At 39.9% G+C, this 22,883-nt stretch overlaps 1 protein-coding gene across 4 annotated transcripts in view; it reads left to right on the top strand.

Annotated features, from left to right (window-relative positions):
• The window catches only part of FNDC3B (fibronectin type III domain containing 3B), a 350,839-nt gene that overhangs the window by 58,888 nt on the left and 269,068 nt on the right, over positions 1 to 22,883 (top strand). For all 4 annotated transcript variants that reach the window (XM_082458921.1, XM_082458919.1, XM_082458922.1 and 1 more), the window contains one exon: positions 8,384 to 8,522. In XM_082458921.1, coding sequence (XP_082315047.1) covers positions 8,412 to 8,522 — 111 coding nt within the window. In that variant the 5' untranslated portion in view covers positions 8,384 to 8,411. The remainder of the gene's footprint in view (positions 1 to 8,383; positions 8,523 to 22,883) is intronic.

The following is a 22,883-nucleotide window of genomic DNA, read 5'->3' on the forward strand; positions in this document are numbered from 1 at the left end:
TCTGTATATTCATGGAGAATTACATTGATAAAAGTAGCCTCAGGATGCATATAATGCTTACGTATGATCCTTAGATATGTGGGGTTTTTTTTTTTCCTTCTCAGAAAATAGTGCCTTTCCTATATGGTAGTTTTGAGTTCAGACATGACTATGCTTTGCCAAATTAAAAAAAAAAGAAAGCATCTATGGATTCTCAAAGGCAGGGCCTATACATTAGACTATTTGGCATCCCTCCTTGGCCTCTGGAGCACAGTAGACAATTCTTTTTTTTATTTGTTGCTTGAATCATTTACTGTTATTTAATCTGTGGCAGCGGTGGCAGCGGTGCTTTTAATCTAACTCAGTTTCACGGGATTTCTCTGTGAATTTAAACTTTGCCACCTAATTCTCCTGTGTTTATAATTGGATGCAAAAAGCGAGAGTGTCTTTAAGGTTAGGAACTTTTTCAGACAACTGTGTTTTAACTTCACTAATGAACCCATGTCAGACAAGAAGACAAATTCCAGACTGTTTGTGCCTCAACCAACCAGCTGGGTGCATACCTCCAGGTACTGCTCATGTCTCAAGAGGTTTTTCTGCATGAACAGTTATCACCACTCCTTCTTTCATTCAAGTGGCAAGCCATGGCAAGAGTCTTTCTTTCACAGCTGTGTAGAACTCAGCTGTAAAATTAGATTTCATTGGCATAAAAACACAGTGATTGCTATCACTATTTACTCAATACGTTCTTTTTCAACATTTTACTTAGATTCTTCCTCTCTTATGCAGAAGGCTCAGATTATACTCATACAAGTAAGAGAAACTAACAGGTTCTTAGAGTTTGAGTAAACCTCTCTTTTTAGCTTTTGTTTAATCTGTATGAAGTGAGCGCAGTAGGCAATGGTGTTTTGAAACATAGTCTATTAAGAGCAAAAAGAAACCTTAAAGGCGAATCTATAATCTTGTCATTTTGTAGAAGAAGAAATTAATTGCCCAAATTTAAAGCTAATTATTGGCAAACCTCAAATTAGAACTCATATTTTCCAATACTCAGTCTTGGGGTCTCTCTGCTCTAGTGCTTTTTTGCCATAACATACTGGTCCTTTGAACAGTTTTTAGTGGAAGGGCTGTGAAAAATTCTAATAAATATCTTTAGTTTCTCTCCATATCCTTTTTTGGGCACAATTTAATTTGATTTTCAGAAAAGTGAAGGAGAGTGTTAGCCTGTACAAGTACCTTTCCTCATGGTTGCCCACAGTGTACGGGAGAGACGGTACACAGTGAAGCACTGCAACCACCTGCAGCCTTTTCCTGTCCAGTGGCAGCGCCCCCCATCAGGTTCCTAAATGGCCACATGGTAATTCCACACGGTCAGAGCCAGTGCCACGGCCCCTGCTTTAGTGTTACCAGAAAGGCAAGAAAAGTCCTGCTTTCACAGTAGCAGGAGCATAGTAAAAACAGTCCGATGTGTGTTGAGCAGGTTTTTCTCAATTTCAGAGGCAAAGGAGGTTGCACAGTGTTTCTATCTTGTTTTCCTCATTTTTTTTCCTTTCTATTGATGCTGTTGGTGTTTCCACGGTTATCATCAGAAAGCTGTTTCTAGTTTTGCTCCGAAGGCTAGAACCGTTTTGAGAGTTTCTAGGTCTTGAAATATCATCAGGGGTTTACCTTTCAAAACCAGAATGGAGCAGGAAGGTAAGAGGTTTTTCTGATGAAAATAAAATAGCAAATGATACTTTGATATCTCGTTAGTTGTAAGAATGTGTATAACTTTTTAAAAACTTTTTTTCTTCTCTCTCTTCCTCTCTCAGCGTTCCTCTTTCCCTTCCTCCTCTCTCCCTCTTTGTTTTTCTAAATCTTGCTAATAAAACTTAGAGTGGAAGACTACACACTAAGAAGCTGTCAGTCCTTGTGACTGAGGGCATATGTACATAACGGCCACCTGTATGAGAAGGAAGTTCATGAAAGCAGTTTTTCTTTCTTTTTTCTGTGCTACATGATTCTCTGTCAAATTTTGACTTTTTAAGATTTTTCTTTTTTACTACAGTCACGGCATAAACAAGTGTAAATCAGTTGCACAAATGTTTGTCGTAATAAATTAGGTTTTATTAGGCTTAGGTTTTACATTGGAAGCCATTAAGAAACTTGTAATCACTCATAAAACATTAGCTATCTGATAATTATATTCTTTGAAAAGAGAGACAGTAATTTGTTGGTAACCTCTCAAACCCATCTGCCTCAAACACGACACAGCACAACAAAGCCCCCGTTTTTTTTGTGATTCAGTAAGTTTATCCTGTTGTCATTTTGACTACTAATGGGGTTTTTCTTGCCATGTTGAATCAGGAAAAAAAGTTCTTTTCCTTATTACTATTTAAAAAAATGGCTAGAACATTTCTCTGGTATGTTTGTGACGATTTTCTGACACCTGGTCCACAATAGATTCTTACTATTGGAAGTCATTTAGTATTTTTAGTAGAGAAGGAACTTTTGTTGAAGTATGAGTCGAGCTATGATTTTACTAACGTTCCCCTGAGAATATTTTTCCCAGGCTGCAGAACAAGCATGTAGCAAGCAAAATGTTTACATGCTGTTTAGATTATGTGAAGGTGATTGGTTAATGTATATTTTATTGGAAAAGATACAAGCTTTATGGAATCACAATTAACTTTAGTGGTATGAATTCTGAAAATTATTTTATTATTATTTATTAGAGTCTTTATTTTCCTAATTGCTTCATAGGTCTTAATTGGTGGGTTTCCATCCATTTCCCATTCATCAAGGAACCCATTTCACTTCTGAAAGTGCATTTGAATTGCGGAATGGAAGCAAAAAGTCAAAACTGATGATGTGCTTTTTTTTTTTTTTTTTTTAATTGAGGTGTAATTGGCACACATACATTCTTCTTATTGGTTCTCATACTGCTTTTATTTTTTACACACTTCCCCGGGATAGTTTAGGATAGGTCAGAAGCCACATCAGGGTGTAGGTGAAGTGAGCCTGGGAGCCTGCACCTTGGCGCTGGCCTGAGACTTGACTCGGGGAGCCCGTCTCCTCTCACCCAGCAGGACCACCCCATTTGGCACTGCTGGTGACGCTTTGCTCCTTTTGGTGCCGTTAAGTTTCTTTTTCTCTTGTCATCTGAAACCCATTTGTGTACTGTACTGCTAACTCACATCTTGAATTAATGTAAGGAAATTCGGGTCATCAGCCTATGGAGTGAGGACCAGGACATTCTGTTACTAATATGAAGGCCAGGTCCACAGACTTAAACCTCCTCCAGTGGTGATCAGGGCTTTGGTTTTTTTCAAGTTAGAAATTCTTCCTAGTATATGATTGCTTTTTCTGGCCTTTGGAAATGGATCTGTGGTTCTCTCCTGAGAATCAGGTTTTTATGAAATTGGCTGTGTGTTTCTTAGTATAGGCTGGAGCCAAAATACCATGGAAAACCTTTTTGGACTTGGAGTGAGGGAAGCAAAATAAAGGGAAAAAGTAATAACCCAGTTGCCTAGAGTAATGTAAAAACTGAAGACCCTTTGCAATATTATTTTAAAATAAGGTGTTCTGTAAAAGCTTTGGGGGCATATTTGGACAGAATTAAACGTCTTACCAGCAGTGAGGATCTGTTTTTCAGAGTATGCAGCCCCCCCGCCCCCCTGCCATTAGCCTAGAAGTTCTTTGGTTCTGGACCTTGCTAGCAGGTAAGGACGGTAACAAACGACTTGCTTTCAGGAGAGAGGGAAGTTAACCACAAGTGCTCACGTGGCATCCCTTCCCTGTCAATCAAAATAATAGAACTGGCCGGGCATGGAGCACTTGTGGTTTTAGTGTTAGGATGTGTGGTTAGGGGGAGAGGTTGTGAGGGCCTGTGGTTGTCACCGAATTCTTTGAAATAGAAGTATGGGTAAGAATAAAAAGAATAGGAGTGAAACCTTGGAGCTCTATGTGAAAAAAAAAAAAAAAAAAGTTCAGAGAATTAGAAAAAAGCATTGTAGTAGAGGTCATCTATTTTCTCTTGGTTTAGTCGGATTAGTTTTGCAGCACATTTATTTATTCTTTATTTGTAAACGGTAGTGGTCTAAAGAATGGATTTATTGCAAGAGCTCAGTTGTGTGTGAGGAGGACAGTGTGGTTGTGGTAGAGCCTTGAATGAAGTGCATGAGTTCTGTGAAAGCTCTGGCCAGCTCAGATACACATCTGTCCGAGGGAGAAGGAACCCAGACCAGGACAATGCGGGTTTTGTCAGGGTGATTTCTCATGAGACTTTCTGACTGACACGGAAAACAGGTACAGCTCAGTTATCCAGAGATCACACATCTGGCTCACGCAGCTTCCCTCAGAGCTGATAATCAGCACGTGGTCAAGGAGGACGGTGCAGGGCACAGAGGGGAGCTTCTGAGACCCCAGAGACCAATCCTCTGTGTGTGTATAACTAACAACCTGGCTTCCCAGCCCAAGGAAGATGTAAGACAGCCAATTTAGGATATGTTTCTCAGATTTGAGGAGGTGTGGTTTGTGGTGCAGCCTAATGAGGAAGAAAGAGGAAAAAATACACTATAGAATTTAAACATAAGAACTCAAAGTAAGGGTGAATTTCTCTGAGTATGTAAGGTCAGAATGCTTAGTAACTCCCTAGTACATCACCTTGTGACTGAACACAGTATTGTAAACAATGACCCTACATCCCTAAGAAAAAATAAAGTTATGGCCAGACTGCCCTATAATGAAGTAAGAAAATGTATAATTTCCATCCACAATTATTGCAAATAAAGTTTTTGGTCCTTAAAGTTAACTGTTTGAATAGTAAGCCTTCCACATTCATGGCTTCATTTGTAAAATTCCATTTGAAAAGTTCAAGTTCGGTCAGCTTTCTTAGGCATGTTACATTCTCCAGGTCTCCTCAAGGCAGTGGTGCTGAGGCTTAAGCACCTCTTAAGGTGTTTAAGTTGAGTACATGTGTAGTTTTGTCTGGGTTATCGGCCAAAATAGAGGAGACTCACTTTTGGGGGAGCTGTCACCATTAAATGATTGATGCATGGCAAGCCTTCCCAAGTCTCTTGGCCTGACTTAACCTTCTTCAGCTGTCAATGGTTAGGGCTGAGTGGTTTTCCCAATTTACAACTTGAACATTTGACTTTCCATTTGTATTTGGAAAAGTCATTACCTCCTGCTACCCGACACCCGTCTGCATCACCAGGGAATAACCAAAAATATGGTAACAACCATAGTAAATACTACTTTGTACCCTGTTTTATGTTTTGCATCTGTGGTTTTCGTTCTTTTATCATTCTTCCTCCTGCCTTTTCTCTTGTCCCGGTCCACGGCACTAAATTGTTGGTGTTCCATGATAATTTAAGGACCGGTTGGCAGGCAGTTGCCTTGTTAAGTAGCTGGGCATTATCTTGCCTAGAGGTAATATATTGCTTTTTCTACATGTCCCTTGAATTCCAGGCAAATGAACATATCCTGTGTATGTGCATGGAGTGTAGAAAGGGGTTTTTAAACATTGTTGGCTGCGTGAACCACCCCTTCTAGATCAGTCTCTTACCTTGTATTGCAGGCAGGATAAAGTCTGGTTTACCTTTGGTGAAACTCTTGGGCATTAGAAAGTAGGCCTTGGATTTTAGCAAGCTGGTGGCCTAGGGTAAAGAGGTTTAACAACTTTGCTTATGAGCAGTGTGGCTCTGTGGCTTCACTTTATTCTTCCCTTTTTCTCCATGATTAAAGGTACGGTTGTTGCATGGTTGAGTTGAGGCACTAGGAGTGTATGACGTTTACATGTTCCCACTGTATGCTGAGTTGATTGTACAAGTAGTTGATTTTTTTATGCACAGTTCCCCGTCTTCCCCTCCCTTGTTCCCCTCTCAGTAATCTGCAACAACCACTGCACATCTGTGAGGCGAATAATCCATCATCCAGTAGAAAAGAAGTACAGGATTCAGGCATCTTTCTCTGTATTGAATAGCTGCATTGCCCAAAGTTGCCTGTACGATTTTCAAAAGCAGATACAATTATCTCTTTGTGCCAGTGGACTTGGTTTCTTTGGGGGTTTTTGCAGCTCTCTGTTGGCTCCCACCCTCCCTCATCGTAGATTTATAAGACTTTCATGGAACTGGGGAGGGGCTCTGTCCTTTTATCCCACACTTGCAGAACCTGGAGTTTAACTGCCCAGTTTGGACTTGACACCTGTGCTTAAGAGTGTCAGCTAGTGGGGCTGGATTGCTGTGTTTTGATGATAGCAAGTCCCATTGTTTATTACGACGCCAACCAGAAGGTTTCTTAAGTTGGAATTGTCAGTGTTAGACATGATGTTGGGAGTTGAGACATTCTTTGGTATTAGGGATGGGTGGCCAGGAATGCCTAAATTTTATACTAGATCACAATTATGTCCTCCTACCAGTACCTGCGTGCACAGGATGAAAAAAGAGCGGGTTCTATCCTTACGCTTGTCTGTGAGATGACCAGAACTTTCCCCCAGTGGGAGAGGGCTTTGGTGCTCACTACTTTAGCAGAGGAGAGGGGAGGGGACAGAGCCACAATCTCCATAACCTCACCAGCAAGTGCCTTGGGGCCCTTCCCTGCGGAGGGGTGAGGAAAAGGTGGAAGTGAGTGTGGAGTGCTTCTTTCCCCCAGATACTTTATCCTCAGACCTTTAATGTAAATTAGTGCCCTGGTTATCCAACCTGCACGTTGAAGAAACATTAAATAAAACATTACGCTTAAGAAATAGGCCTGTGTAATATCAATCTGAGGAGAACTAGCCATTCTTTCTTCATGCACTAGTAGGGTTAAGTATATTTGAAATAAAATTGAAATGGACATTAGTACTCCATTAGTAGTACTACTCAAAATCAAACATGTCATGATAGTGTCAGTGGAAGTTATCTTGGTTAATTCTATTGTGGAAGAATCTGTTTCCTACATTAGGATAAACTACTGGGCTTTGAGTTTTGTACTTTTATTTGCTTAGGAACTGAGTAATTGCCTCATAAAACAGCATGATGGTACTGTTAACACTGCATTATAAGACCTGTTATTATAGAATGTGCTTCCCTAGTTGGGACAAGACTTCGTTGTTTGGTGCTTAAAATAATTAGTTTCTCCAAATGGGGTTATAATGAATAGTGTAAAATTTTACTGATTTAAAATAAAGTTTATAATCTCTTGGGTGGCTTTTATGCATCATTTGATACTTCCAGGGAAGGAGTTTCTTTTGGGTGGGATTTGGGGGAGGGAGATATATTTAACATTCAGAATGGAGGTTTTAAGAATGAGAAGAAATATTTTATTTGTCACACCTGAGACAAATTAGAGATAATCATTAAAGGATTTGCCCCACTGTTTTGCCTGATTTGGGTATTGAGTATTAAAGGATTCATTTACCAAATCCTCTTGAATTTGAAATTTTGGGGGACTTTATTATGAATGAGAAAAAATTTAAAATGAACCACATGGCAGTTTCTTTCTGAACTGACTTAAAATAGTGTGCGTGTGTGTTTGTTTATTCTTCTTTGTCCATGCTATTAAACTTTTTGTGACAAAAAGTTTTAGGCATAATTGAAGGATACGTAAATACTTCTTAAAGAACATTATAATTCTGAATAGGAATTCATTGTTTTCCTGCTGTTATATTGAAAAGCTAGATGTCGGTGGCAAGTACCATTATGGAATGAAAGTGGGCTTGGTGTTGTTTTGAATACCTGTATGAAGATCATTTATTCTGTGGAAACAATGGAACGTGCCGTTAAGCCTTATTCCGTACAAGGTGCCATGGGTACTCAGGTACAGGAAAGCTCAAGACATGCAGAAGTGATAAAGCTGTAAATATGCAACAGGTTAAATCCAATTCAAGGAGGTGACAGGAGAGAGATAATTAGAACATGATTAATTACCAATTTAATGGCAAGGTCAGAAATCACAACAACTGCAGTGTAGGCAGTTAACCTTTGTTTACTTGCTTTGTTAACTGCTTTTTTTTTTTTGAGAAAAACTTCTTATAGCTCATTCTCTTTGGCCTTATTTTCTGTAATTACCTTAAAGATAATGATATGATCAGTGTTCGTTTGACACTTTTAGCCTCTCAAATTGTTATCTCATTTTATTCTGAGGAAGATCCCTGGGGTTAGGGGACTTACTATTATTCATAAGTTTTTAAGATTTATAGCTAAATAATGAAACTGAGAACTAGAGGTTGTGTTCACTTGGCTTCTTAGAGACTCAGGTTTGTGGTCTCCTAATTCAGGCTGTTTCCTGGGTTTTGCTTCACCCCTTTTAATACAATACTGTGATTAGAAGAATTTGAATTTCGACCGACCTCATGACGGTGCACTTAAATTGCTGACTTGTTACAGGTGAATTTTTGTGGTCTTGAGTCCTTTTCAAAAAAATGGTGATTTTCTTGCAGGAAGCCAGTTGAGGGAAATTCTCCATGAATGTATGTCACAATGATGATGACCGACCAGATCCCTCTGGAACTGCCGCCACTGCTGAACGGAGAGGTGGCCATGATGCCTCACTTGGTGAATGGAGATGCAGCTCAGCAGGTAGGTGCAGTAAGGAGGGAATTTAAGTCAACTTGTCTAAGTGGGAAACATTAACCCAGAAATTGGGGTTTTTTTTTTTTTTTTAAGTTTTTTTTGATGTGGACCATTTTTAAAGTCTTTATTGAATTTGTTACAATACTGCTTCTGTTTTCTCTTTTGGTTTTTTGGCTAAAAGGCATGTGGGGGTCATAGCTCCCCAACCGGGGATTGAACCCGCACCCCCTGCCTTGGAAGGCGAAGTCTTAACCACAGGACCGCCAGGGAAGTCCGCTAACCCAGAAATTGTTTTATTTTGAGATTTAAGATCTGTGATTTTGAACCTTTGTAGTTCTCTGGAGGTCAAGTGTTTTTGTTGTAGAATTACTATATGATTTAAAATATCAGAAGTTGTAGTTTTTGAGAACAGCAAACTTTACCTAATCCAGTTGGTATTCTTGAAGCATCAAAAACAAATGTCTGATTTTTGAAATGGATCATTTTGAAAATATGTACAGGTCTTTGGAATAAAATACAGTTTGCTCATGTCATATATTGTGCTTGACTGGTTTGCCTGATTGGTCAGAGCAGGATGGCCCGAGCAGGATGCCCAGAGGGTGGATCGGGTTTTTATCTCACACAGCGGGTGACTGGCCCCGACAAGAGGCACAGGTCTGTGTGAACCCACCCTGGCTCCTGGAGCAGTCCTTCCAAATGTAGAGCCTGCTGCCCAGAAAATGATGGTACTTGTTTTCTATAAAAACTCCTTTGCCACTAGTTACTTAACATTACAGAGTTGAAAAGTTATTCCTGAGTGCATTCCTGTAGCACTTGGGAAAAAATTTAAATGGTAAGTAAAACTTTAAAAATTATTAGAGACAAGTATTGTCGCTGATAACATTATTTAAATTTTTAATTGACTACTAAAACTGGGTTCTCTCAGTCTTATACTAAATAAATGCCATTTTTTTATACTTGTGTAGCTCTTTAGAAGCACAAAAGTAGAAGACTTCGTTTTATCAAAAGTAGAATTGGGAGCAATCGCTTGAAAAATATTTATGCAAAATATATTAATAATTTAGAGAAGTTAATTGGCCATTTATTTGATGTCAGTATGTTGCTCTTCCCCACCCCCCATCTGTCATAGTACATTAACACTCTTTATCCATCATAGTACATTAATACTTTGTATATACCTCTGTTGGATATTGCTTTGCTGCTTAATAGTTTATATATATCACTTTCTCCTGCATTAGACTGTGAACCTCTTAAGAACAAAGAATATCTAATAGGTGCTCAATAGATGTTTGTCAGTTGAATAAATTTCCTCCCTTCTTGCCACTGATGCAAGTATCTCTCTTCCTGACTCCTGATTCTCTCTCTTGGCTCATTTCCACCCATCTACTGTAGTATCTTTTATCTTAAACGCACAAATAGCTACACCTCTCGTCCACCCAACAGAAACAAGCCCCCTCCCTTGACTCCACATTCTCCCAGTTACCATCTTGTATCTCTGCTCCCCTTTACAGCAGTACTTCTCTAAATAGAGCCTCTGCTTCCTTGCCTCTATTACTCTTCATCTCCAGAGTCTCCACTTGTTTCTTGTCATCTTTCTATTCCAATCTGTCAGCAAGTCCTGTTGGCCTTATCTCAGGAACATTGCTGAAACCATACTTTGCCATGTCCACTTCATTTCTGTGACCACTCCTGGACTCTAAGCCAACACCTCTCACCAGGGTAGGACAGTTCTTCTCACTGGTCTCGCTGCTTTTACTTTTGCTCTACCAGAAAGCATTTGCCACACAGCAGTCTGCTAAAAACATAAACGTACCATGTCACTGCCCTGCTCAGAGCTGTCCTGTTCGCCTGAGATAAACTCTGAGCACAGTACCATGGCCAGTCCACCTTCTGTGGTTAGTGCTTGCCTCTCTCCATCATTCTCCCACTGCTCTGCTCCGGCCACTCATGGGGAGGTCTCAAAGTGCCATGAATAGTTTCAAGATGCGGTGTTTGGTCTCCTTTATTTTCACTAATTAAAACAATAAAAAAAAAGGGCAAGTTGGGACTTCCCTGGCGGTCCAGTGGTTAAGACTCGGTACTTCCACTGCAGGGGGTACGGGTTCGATCACTGGTTGGGGAACTAAGATCCCGCATGCCTCATGGTGAGGCCAAAAAAAAAAAAAAAAAAAAAAAAAGCAAGGACAAGGTATTCAAATATGACTAAACTTGGAAAACAGTGCAGGTCTTTCAGATGTTGTCACCTGGTTCCATTTTGCATATGTACCTGGGAGACCTGAGACCACCCATCCATGTAGCTGTGCACCATTTTTGTGTTTTGATTTCTCCCTCATTTCTATAATTCATTTTGCATAGAGTAGCCTTTTGTACTTTTATAAGCCAGCATACAGAGCCCTTAGAATTTTCCAGTTTTTTCTTCAGAAATAAACTCCTTTGCTCCCAGAAATGACCAGTGACTGAAAAGACTGGATTTCCTGAGAAGGCCTTGTGGTGTTTCCTACTCTGTAGATCTACCTCAGCTCTTAAGTAGAAGCTGCTTAATAATTTTGGTTGATAAAATCACATTTTGATTTCGCCTGAGAAGGTTTCTATAAAGCCAAGAAATGGGAAGATTTGTTAATCTGTTTTATAAACAGTCACAAACATCGAGCTTTCTCAGACCAGGGTACACTTACTCTAAACAAATCTCATCGGAAGGGAATGTTTCAGTCTTTCTAATTCGCAAATATGTTTGATTGTGCTAGAAGCATTGACATTTAGGCATTTAGGTTATGTGGGCCAAGCTGTTGACTGGCATTAACCCTAAGTTTCCCTTAATGGGGCACAGTTGTTAACTGGGCAGAGTGTGTTTGAAATATTCCTCTCAGCAGGAATGGCCCAGGATTTATCATGCCTTGACGTCGTCACTGTGGCTTAGCTGAGGCAGTGGCCTATGTGCCTGACATTTCTTTTTGCCTCTTTCTGCCCCCAGAGTCCCCATTCTGTGTCTCCCTCATTCACTCAAGCCTTCACTTTTTCCTTTGGGTCCTAACGTTTAGTTTTGGCAGAGTTAAGTGTGGTAGAGTCCCCAGGGCCTGTGTGTGGAACCTGGGCTAAGGAGCAAGCAAAACCAAAATAATGGAGAAATACCAGAGAGGAGGTGGGGGAGGGGGAGGGATGGGGGGGGTCACCAAAAAGAACAAGGACCAGGAGTGAGGATCCGAGAGTCGGGCTGCAAGAGTTTTGAGTGCTTGTCCGGGGTGCCTGCTGTTGTTTGCTGCTTGCTCTTAAGAGCACGTGCGGTGTGATGCTCAGGTGGGTTTGTGTGAAAGGATCAGGAGGCTTTGACCATGCTGTCCCTTGAGGCAATACTTTTTAACAAGGACCATTTGGAGGCACAGGGCTGACTTCAATGATGGACATTGCAGGCACTGTCCCGGCAGACCCCTGGGGTGACGTTTTAAGGGAGAGGCACTTATGGTGAGGCCAAAAAAGTGGTGAGCCACTTCCCAAATTATACCGTTGAAGAGAGCGGCCCTCTGGCTATAGGGTCCGCCTCTACATTTCTGTTAGGAGTGTGTAGGTGAAGCTTACCTTGTATGTGTTTACAACTCTTAATACATTGCAGCTGTGCCGAGGGCATTCTAATTATTTCTATATATGCAAAAGAACCACCACAGTTAGGAGAAAGCTCTTCAGTCCCCACAGCCTTCATCCTCCTGATTTCTGTCCTGTTGGTTTCTGGATTTAATTAGGACGAGTTCTTGGCAAGATTCTCTGCTCCGTTCTGGCTCTCTAAATAAGAAACACTGTTAATTTTCATTATCCGAAGTCACGTTAAGTTTGAAACCTTGTTTTGTCATTTTATGTAGGTAGCAGGAAAAGGATGATTCTTTTCTTAAAATGGAAAGCCGTCCTCATAATGAATGAATGAAGATTTAAAGTATATTATCAACTAAAAAATGAACAAGAATAACAATAACAAATACACAAGGTGGATAGAAGGAACTTACTTAACAGCTTTATTGAGATATAATCCACATGCCATGTAATTCACTTATTTAAAGTTTACAATTCGACGAAATTGATTATATTCACAGAATTGTGCAACCAAGACTACCATTAATCTTAGAACATTTTTATCACCCTGAAAAGAAACCCTTTAGCAGTCACTCTCCATTCCCTTCTCTCCCCTATTCCTAGGCAACCACTCATCTACTTTCTGTCTCTGTAGATAATTTGCCCATTATGGACATTCATATAAATGAAATCATACAATATGTGGTCTTCTATGTCTGCCTTCTCTCACTGAGCATAATGTTTTTAAGGTTTGTCCATGTTGTAGCATGTATCAGTACAGGCATACCTCGGAGATATTGTGGGGGCAGTTCCAAGCCACCGCAGTAAAGTGAATATTGCAATACAGTGAGTCATGTGAATTTTTTGGTTTCTCAGTGCATGTAAAAGTTCTGTTTACACTATACTGTAGTCTCTTAAGTGTGCAATAGCGTGTCTAAAAAATTGTACATACCTTAATTTAAAAATATTTTATTGCTAAAAAATGCTAACCATCTGAGCCTACAGTGAGTCGTAATCTTTTTGTAATAGTAACATCAAAGATCGCTGATTGCAGATCACCATAACAAATATAATAATAATGAAAAAGTTTGAAATTTTGCAAGAACTACCAAAATGTGTCACAGAGACCGGAAGTGAGCAAATACTACTGGAAAAATGATGCTGATAGACTTACTCCACACAGAGTTGCCATGTTAAACCAATATGTAAAACACACAATTATCTGCAAAGCACAATAAGGCAAAAAAGCTCAATGAAACAAGGTATGCTTGTACTTCATACCTTTTTTATTGCCAAATAATATTCTAGTGTATGAATAATACTACATTTTATTTATCCATTCATCAGTTGATGGACATTTGGATTGTTTCTACTCTTTTTGACTATTATGAACAATGCTACTATGAATGTTTGTGTGCAGATTTTTGTGTTGATGTGTGTTTTCGTTTCTCTCATATATACCTAGGAGTGAAGTTGAACACCTTTATTTTATTATTTTTTTTTTTTTGAACACCTTTATTTTTAACTATTGTTTTCTAAATAAAGTACATCTGCTTCTCTCACTATAATTTCTTCTACCTTTAAATAGATCAACATAGCTAAATAAAGTTTGCTTCCTTTAATATGCCTAACCACATACTATTCTTGAGTTATAAAAGTCATGTTTCCACCTGAGCTTTTGTGTGTGGCTGTATAAATTACAATGAATGCCCTTCAGTAATCAAAATATTGGCATTTCATACGTTACGTTTCAGAACCTAATGTTCTGAAACATTTTAGAACCTAATGGTGTATTAATTGAACTATCTTTGTTAAGTACTTTTAGCACATCTTAGAGATTTTAAGAAGTAGCAGCTGGTTTTGAGCATGAAAGAGTAAGCATCAGCCCAATTTCCAACTTGTTCTATTGGTTTAATATTTCAATAATCTCTGAAGAGGAATTAGAGCGGCCACCAGTTAAAGAAACTATTAGGTTAAGAACAGAGTGTTCACCTAGAATTTACTGATTTGCTAATTTAATCTGTGACACTTATAACCTACGCGATGGTGGTATGCCACTTTATATTCTTAGTGACACTTCTCACATATGTATTCATTAGGTCAGTGGGGTGGGGAGAGAGTTAGGCGCCTCTTTGTTCTGACTAGCATTTAGCACACAGAGAGCACCTAGCAAATGTTTGGTCATTTTTTATTTCTTATGTCTTGCTTTTCTTTTTTCTTTTAAGCTTCCTGAATATTAATCGCTAATGAGTATTCTTAATGCCTCTTCTTCAGGAAGTAGATCTCCTTAAATGTAAATAGAAAACTGTTTCTGGGATAGCCTGGTAACATGTGTGCCCTGGAAGACAGGAGGTTAAAGTTACCTCAGTTGTGTCCAATTGTCTTAACTTTAGCCTGTTTCGGTTGATCAGCATTTAGCACGTCATTTTATTGGGAGTGAGGTTTTTTTTTCCCTTTTGTTTCTTCTTTCTGAAAGCCTTTGTTTCCCTAGACAGAATACACAGCCAGAGTTTTCCTGGATCATTCTTTTGAGTACACATTTCCAGACAGCACATTAAACACATTAAAACTTTCCACGTTCAGATGGTGCTCGTCATCAGCACGTCTTTTACAGCAAATGTACTTCTCTTCCTAATCCAGTGACCTTTTCTGTTCTGGTTGATATCTTCTTAATAACTTTTCCCCTGACGGCTCCCTTCTTGCATTCAGTAGTTCAAATCCTCTCACCACACAGGTTTACTCTTTACATACTGACGGCCACTGTGTCAGGGGGACCCAGAAAGAGGTTTACAATCAGTATAGTGTAGAAAAATGAATGAACAGCTCTTAGGGGCCTTGTCCAGGAAAAAGAAGGATATTCAAATGAGAATGGGACTGGCTGTTAAAATATTATTGCTGAATAATATTAGATAACATCTCCCTTTATGATAGAATCCTATTTAGAAGCTGGGGCTTGAGCTAGAAAGTAGAAAAAGTTAGGCTGGTCAAATGTTGGGTTTGGGAAACCAAGTATGGGGAAGCTCAGTTTTGGTCAGACTCTTCAGCATCACAGTATATGAGAAATGTGTAACTTGTGCAAATATTTAAAGAAAATTATTATTGCAAACTGCTGTCCGCGTTCTCTCTACTACTCAAACTTATAAGGCCTGTTGTGTAAAGATTGTCAGCTCTCTTCTTTGAGATTGGGGTGGAAAGGAGTGAGAGGGTAAGATTTATGACTGAATTAAGGAGTGACTTTGTTCATTTTAATAAGCATTTGTCATAAGTCTTCTGTGCAGGACTGTATTAGGTGTTGGTGACACAGACCTGAATAAGACACTGTTTTTGCCCTAAAGGAATGAGCAGTGTAGTTAGGGAGCAAAATGTGGTTTACCCAAAAAAAAAAAAGAAAGAAAAAAGGCTGTATTTATACATGTGTAGAACCACAGGAGAGGTGCTTGGATTGCAGAATGTATCAGTGCCTTGGGAGCGCAGAGGAGGGGTGGATCAGGGAACGGGATAGGCGGGCAGGAAAACAGAGACCAGGCAGGGAAAGGTGTCTGTGGGGAGGCTGAGCCTGAACTGAGACCTTGCTGGAAGTTATTCAAGCTTTGCATATCATATAAAAAGTTTCTGTTTTATGAAATGTAAATACTGTGTAGGGATAGTATAGTCAATGAGGAGCTAATATTAGTGGCACCCCAAGCAGACCGTATCTAAATCTCTTTTCTGGAAACTTTGCTCTTCAGTATTCTTTCTAGAGAATCTGTCTGTCCTGTGATGCATCCAGCCTGGCGACCCACCCGTGGCCTCTTGATGTCTATTCCTCACAACTACCGATTCTGCAGAAGTGCAGATCCTGAGTACCCCTTCACCAAAGCTGCTTTCCAGCAGCACAGGCGGCCAGCCCTGTTTCTGAGGGCTTCCTTTTAACTGTAAAAAAGTGAAGTGAGTTTATCCAGGTCTGTGGTCTGATTTTACCTCTCTGCCTTAGGTTTGCCAATTCTACTCCCTACACAGGCTTCCTAAAAGGCATAGCCTATGCATAATCTCTGTCTCATAAAGGAAAATGTTGATGCCATGCAGAGGGTGGTGTTATATGTGGCACCCACAATAATTATGACACATGACATATAATTATGACAGCTCTGAGCTGTCTGGGTTGAGGGACACTTCAGAATTTAATTAGCCAAAGGCAATAATAATAAGATACAAGACGCAGTCAGTATCCTTCAAATGGGAGCTGCCTTCAAAAAGGAGAGGATTAAGGAAAAACACAGGCGTGGCAAGGTTGCACTGCGAAATAACAGCAATTTAAAACGCTATGGTGGTTTTCACATTATGATTGTTTTCAACTTATTGCAATGTTTGACTGTCTGGTTGCACTCTACTCCAGGGCAGCAGGGGCTATGTGTCTCTTGTTCACACTGTGCCTGGCGTCTGAGGATAGCATTCAGTAAGTGCTTCACAGTGGATGAAGGATGAATGAAATGAACAAATCTAATTCATCTAAACCAGGGCTTGAAAACTGGCTACCTATTGCATTTGTCATACAGGCATTTAAAAAAAAAAATCTTTATAGTTAACAAAAAATAATTAGGTGCCAACCTTTAAAAATGGGAAGATTGACACAAAATTCTGGATCTTTATGTTGAAAACCCAGAAGATCTGATAACTGGGCTGGCAGCAGTTGACTGGCACAAAGCAGCAGCTGCCCGCTTTGGATGGGGAGTGTCGTCCCCAGGCCCCACCCTGTCCACGTCACTCAATTTCCAGACCTGCCTGGGCTCTGGGGTCATCTGAACTTGCAACCTGGGGATTGTTAACTTTTTTTACCTTTGAAATTTCTTCCTGTGCTTACACATACTGGGTTTTAAATATAGCAAAAATATTTAAGATTTTTCAGGCACATTCATTGTGTATCATACTGATGAAGTGATTTTAATTCTCTTACTTTTCTACTTATGACTTGTAAAATGAACTAGTGTGGGCCGTGGTTTGTATAGCTTTGTAGAAGGGTTTCAATTATATGTCTTACAACTTAGGACCCAGGTATTGGTTGTTTTGGCCTCTGCTTTTCAGTGAACAGTATTTGAATCCCCAGTCAGTGCCACACTGAGCACTCCTCAGAGCGTAAGAAGGGCAGAAGAAACGACCAGGCGCCTTGGTTTTACTGTTTATACACTAGTTAGGGGACATTAAACAGAGATGCAAGGTATCAGCGTTCCAGGGGATAGAGATGCAAATACTTGCATTTACAATCTTTTTTACAGTCTCCAAGAATTGAGTTTCCGTTAGGTACTTATTGAAACAGAATTTTTTTATTCTATTTCAGTAAAATTTCCCTGGTACTACCTAGACAAGATATTTTTATTTAAGTCATTTCTATATTGACTTTCTCTTTGAATAAGATTAAATTTAATAGTAGATTTCCAATCTCGAATTCTCAATTTTTTTTTTTGAAAATGTATATTTGTCATCTTGAATGTGATATGATAGCCATTGATGTGTCTTATAGTGCAGTAAAAATAATATATATGCACACACACACACACACACACACACACACAGGAAGAAAAGATGGGACTATTCTCCATCCAGAATGTGTTAAGACATATGTTTTGCTTATACATAATTGTTTTCATGTTGGCAGACTTTTTTTTTTTTTTGTCCAAATGATTGACTTAAAAATATGATTATATAGCAATTAGATACGTTACATCCCAAACAGGATAGTAGTGAGCAAGCTGCATAAAATTAGTAACATTAATCTCTAAGTTCCACGTGCAGATGCAAAAAATAAACAGCCTGCTGAGGAGCCCGCTGCTGAAGCGGCCTAGTAATTTTCCAGCCAGCTCTGCTGTTACACTAAGTTGAAGCTGTACTCTGGTGGACCTCCAGAAGAAGCAGCTCAGTGCCACTTCAGTGTTCATGCCTACATTGGTATTGCTTCTCAGCCCTGGGCCTTTTTCTTTAGCGGGTGACCGTCAGATAGATCATTGCTGAGAGGAAGCCTGTTTTATGTGCAGTATGTGTTTAGTACAACCATTAACTAGAATAATTTGACCTGGATCCATTCTTTATTGCCCATTCCCTGCCCCTTGCGGTATAGTAGATGTGCATTTGGATAAAATGGACAGTCTGCATTTAGAAAATTTCTTTGCCAAGGGTTTCTGCTTTGCAAATAACTAGGCAACTAGTTAAGTGGAGATAGCAGAAAGTTGGGGGTACTTGGACTAGTTTTGAGGGGCAGGTTGACTAGAGAGTATTTATATCAGCAAAAGGTTCCATTCCTATCACAGTTGACCCTTGAACAACACGGATTTGACTGCATAGGTCCACTTATACACTTACTTATATTTTTCAGTAGTAAGTATTATAGAACTATACCATCCACCATTGGTTGAGTCCACAGATGTGCAACTGAGGATACCAAGGACCTGCTAATGCAGAGGGCCGACTATAAGTTACAGACGGATTTTTGACTGCGTGGAGGGTTGGTGCCCCTTAGCCCTGCATTTTTCAAGGGTCATTTGTGTTTTTTAAAAGTGGAAATCAATTCTTCTGAGCTAATAAACCTTAGCTGTGTAGAGAAATGGACTTGTGTTGTTATCTAGCTGTGTTTCATGACTTCTAATTTTTAGAAGGAGTTGTTAAAATATTCTTGTGTTTTTCTAAGTAGTTAGAAAAATTCCACACTGAGGCATGTTACTTGGGTAGAAGTTTCTTTGGTCTTTACGTATATTGGAATATTGAGTTGTCCGTCTAGTTCATGAGGGAACCTGTGACACATTGAAGCATGCGCTTTAGTTAGTGATGTTGTTTGGTAGCTAAATTGGCCAGAGTTTTGCAGCTCATTTATCTTTTCTGACTTGTTTTGCATTGGCAGCATGCATCTATTTATAACTCATCTTAATTCTCATCACCTTGGCAAAAGGCTATATAAAAAGCATCCTTATAGAATGGCTGTTTCTTTATAATTTATTTGGTGACTTTAGTCATGACTGAAAATAAGTGTAATTTAAATACAAATATATATTATATGAATTACAGAGGAATGGCATCTGTATTTTTCTTATAAGGTTTGCATTGAGAAGTCAGACCTTAGGCTTATATATACCCTGTCTGTGAATAATATCTGTTTTAAAGACCCAAGGAATCAATTGAGGATGGAGTTGGGTGATAGAGCACATAATCCTTTAATAGATGGGTGTTCACATCCCATTTACTTCTCAGACTTTCTGTTTTCTTGTTTTCTTATTTTTCAAGTGGTTACTCCCGGTAAGGCCCTGAGAATCTTCCCACTTTTTATTGACTGCCTCTGTACAACATGCTGCTTCAAGTTGCCTTGGAACTTTAAAGAGCCTCCATTAGAGAGACTTGAAGATAGACATCACAACTGGTGTATGCTTTTTCTTTGGAGGGAGGCAGTGGCTCATTTTCTAACAGTTATTCTAAAATCACGGGGGAAGTGTAGGCTAAAACGTTGTGTAATATTCCAGAGGTTCTAGTGTCGTAACAATGTAAATGATATATTAAAGGTCAGATTTTTGGACATTGAAAGAATGCCAAGTGTCTAACCTAATTTTTGGCATTTGCCTCAGACTTAAATGTTACTTTTGGACTTCCCTGGTGGCGCAGTGGTTAAGAATCCGCCTGCCAGTGCAGGGGACACGGGTTTGATCCCTGGTCTGGGAAGATCCCACATGCCGCGGAGCAACTGGGCCCGTGCACTGCAACTACTGAGCCTGCGCTCTAGAGCCCGCGAGCCACAACTACTGAAGCCCGCGTGCCTAGAGCCCGTGCTCTACAACGAAGAGTAGCCCCTGCTCGCCACAACTAGAGAAGGCCCACGCGCAGCAACGAAGACCCAACACAACCAAAATAAAAGTTACTTTTTAAGCTTGCTGATCACCAGAAGGCTTTTAGTCTCAATTTTATGCTCAACTTTTAGTTGAGTGGTTATTTGTTAAATTATTGGAAAGAATGGCTTTTTTTTCTCTCTCTCTCTCTCTCTTTTTTTGGCTGCGCCTCATGGCTTGCAGATCTTAGTTCCTTGGCCAGGGGCTGAACCTAGGCTACGGCGCCGAGTCCTAACCACTGGACTGCCAGGGAGGTCCCCAAGAATGGCTTTTATTTGATATTTTCATTTCTTTGTTCCCTGTGTGGTGGAAGGAATGAATAGTAACTATTTGAGGGCTTATGATGTGCTAAGAATGGTACTAAGCACTTCTATACATCATTTCTTCCAGTGAACATACACCTTGTAAGGTAGTGATCATTTTTACAGACAGAACCACAGGTGAGAAAGGTTAAGTACTTTACAGCTGGCAATCCCAGGACTGGGATTTGAATGCACTTATGTCCTACCTTCCAGGAAGGGTGGAGTTGCTTGGATTAGGCATATATCCATTGTTTTGTTCGGGTAAACAGTCAGGAGAGACATGGGACTGGGTTTTGCACAGTAGTAAATTGTAAAGTTTTCAAAGAAGAGTATTCCTACTGTTACCTTATATGATCTTCATATCAACTCTGGAAGATGGCAGCGATTCTGGCTCTGCAGCTTCTCAGAATTGTGGACTAAGCCGTAGTGACCATGCCTGAAGCCTCGAGGCACTGGCTGAGTTTGGAGGAGAGGTTGGGTTTCAGGCCCAGGCCATCAGAGTAGCTCCCTTTCTTTCCCTAGGGAATGGTTCTTTCCCTGAGGTTAGCCGTAGGGGAGCAGTTCCCTTTGGGGCCAGCAGCTGCTGAGAGATGGTGGTGACTAGAGAAGGGCATCAGGGCTTCCTCGTCCTTGGGAGTCTGGGGGTAAGGAGAGGGGCTTTTGTCTGCCTTCTTTTCCTCCCAAACCCCACCTTTCATTTCCATTCAAAACTTACATCACCCCAGAGGCACAGTTTTTGTGTTTTAAGAAATCTAAAAACTTATTGTAAGACTTGAACCTATTAGATTTTTTTTTCATTTCTGAATTTATAATTATTTCTCTTAAGTAATGCCAAAAAAAAAAAAACTAAGTTTATCCGTCGAAGAGAAATAATTCCATGAGCATTTCTGAAGTGTCTCACCTCTGCTCATTCCTGTTCTCAGGGGGAATACAAAATTAGGTGTCATGCAGTATTTGTGCCATGAGGCCACACCCCTTTGCTAGTGAGTTCCTCATTTTCTTTGTTTTAGATTGATGAAGGGCCGCTTGGACTTTGACTCTCCTCAAGATGTTAATTATATGTTTCAAAATCATGTGTTCTGTTAAAGATCACTTACGCGTAGCCTTGGAAAGAGAACTGGAAGCAGGGAGGTGCTTCAGGAGTGCAGAATATTGTTTGGAGGCCTTGGGAAATAAATCTTAAGTTCATTTACCACCAAGACATATTTAGTCAGTGTATATAAACAAAAGAAGTCACAGTGTGCCTGGACATTATTTGTCCCAGATGGAGTTTAAACTTGGCTCATTGTACTGCACTGATGTCATGGTGCATAAACTGGCCCGAGTTAGAGACGTGCATAGAATCTGCTGTGTGCTTGTGTGTGCTGAGGGCGTGCGAGGAGGAGGGAGGGGCTGGTTGGAAAATTGTTGTCACATTTTTCCTTTGCTGTCTGCAGAGCCTAGTGTCAGTCCTGAATTTGGACTTGGTGCAGGATGAGGGAAGAATCGGAATAATCTGTTCATTTGTGCAAGTCGGTATGTGATGCACTCAGGGATGTCCTTCTTCCAAGACTGAGTGTAAGTGCATCAGGCTTTCCAACAGCTGCTTACGATGCTCTGGTACTAAAATCTAGAAAGGAAAATCTTAAAGTACTACATTTTTGAAGAGCATTTTCAGTCTGTTTGCCTTGAAATCTTCAATCTGGATAGTTTCTTTAAATTTTTTAATGGTCTTAAGTATCCAGCTGTATAATTATGTTTTCCTGGATTGAATGGTGGATAACTTTTCAAACTAGTTGCTTAAGTGTTTAAAAAGGCCGTTGCCTGATGCTTCTTAGAGAATCTGGCCAGGTTTAATTCTTCCTGTGTGCTTTGAGAAGGCAACTTATAGGTCGGAAAAGGATCCTCTTCTGGAGTTCTGGGTGCTTAATAGGAAATCTCCACATACCGTGGTGTTACTTTGTTACATTTTATTGCTGACTTTCATTATGATAATCTTAATTAGAAGCGGTTCCAAGTAATTCAAACCATTTTGTGGATATAAAAGGCTTAGATTTCAGAACTTCTGTGAATGGATTCCAAAGTCACTATTGTTGCTGGGATCCACAGAAGCTGAACAGACACCAGAATGTGAATGAGTTGGGAGGTGATCCTTTAAGGAAAGCCAGAATGTTTCTCAAACAGAAAATCTGGTCAGAGGTGAGAATTGGCTGGTTTTAGATTTTACTGAGAACATGAAACGTGGTAGTTTTGGTAAAATTTTTTCTTTAGACTTTCTTATTAGAGGCCATATTTTTCCTTAACTGAGAGACTTGTCACTGGTAGAAATTTGAAGAAAAAGAAGTATTAATAACAATTATTTACTGAGCACATACTATGTATAAGCCCTTCTACCAGGGCTGCACTGGGGTTGCTCTCTTCCTCAGAGCACACACATAAGGTAGGTGTTTATCTCTCTTTTCAGAGGAGGAAGTGCAGGGTTAGAAAGGTTAAGTGCCCTGTCTGGCAGAGCCGGGACTTAACTGTGATGTGTCTGATTTGCTCTTCTCACTGTGTATCTTTGGTATCTTAGTTGATTTTTAAACTGTTAGTTAAAAAAGAATTGCAAGTAAAATGAGATTAGCATAAAGTGACTTAATTACTCAGTATTTACATACTGTATATGATGTTACTTAGAAGACATCTCT

This window comes from Balaenoptera physalus (assembly GCF_965194825.1).
Source record: "Balaenoptera physalus genome assembly, chromosome: 4".
Lineage (NCBI taxonomy): Eukaryota > Metazoa > Chordata > Mammalia > Artiodactyla > Balaenopteridae > Balaenoptera > Balaenoptera physalus.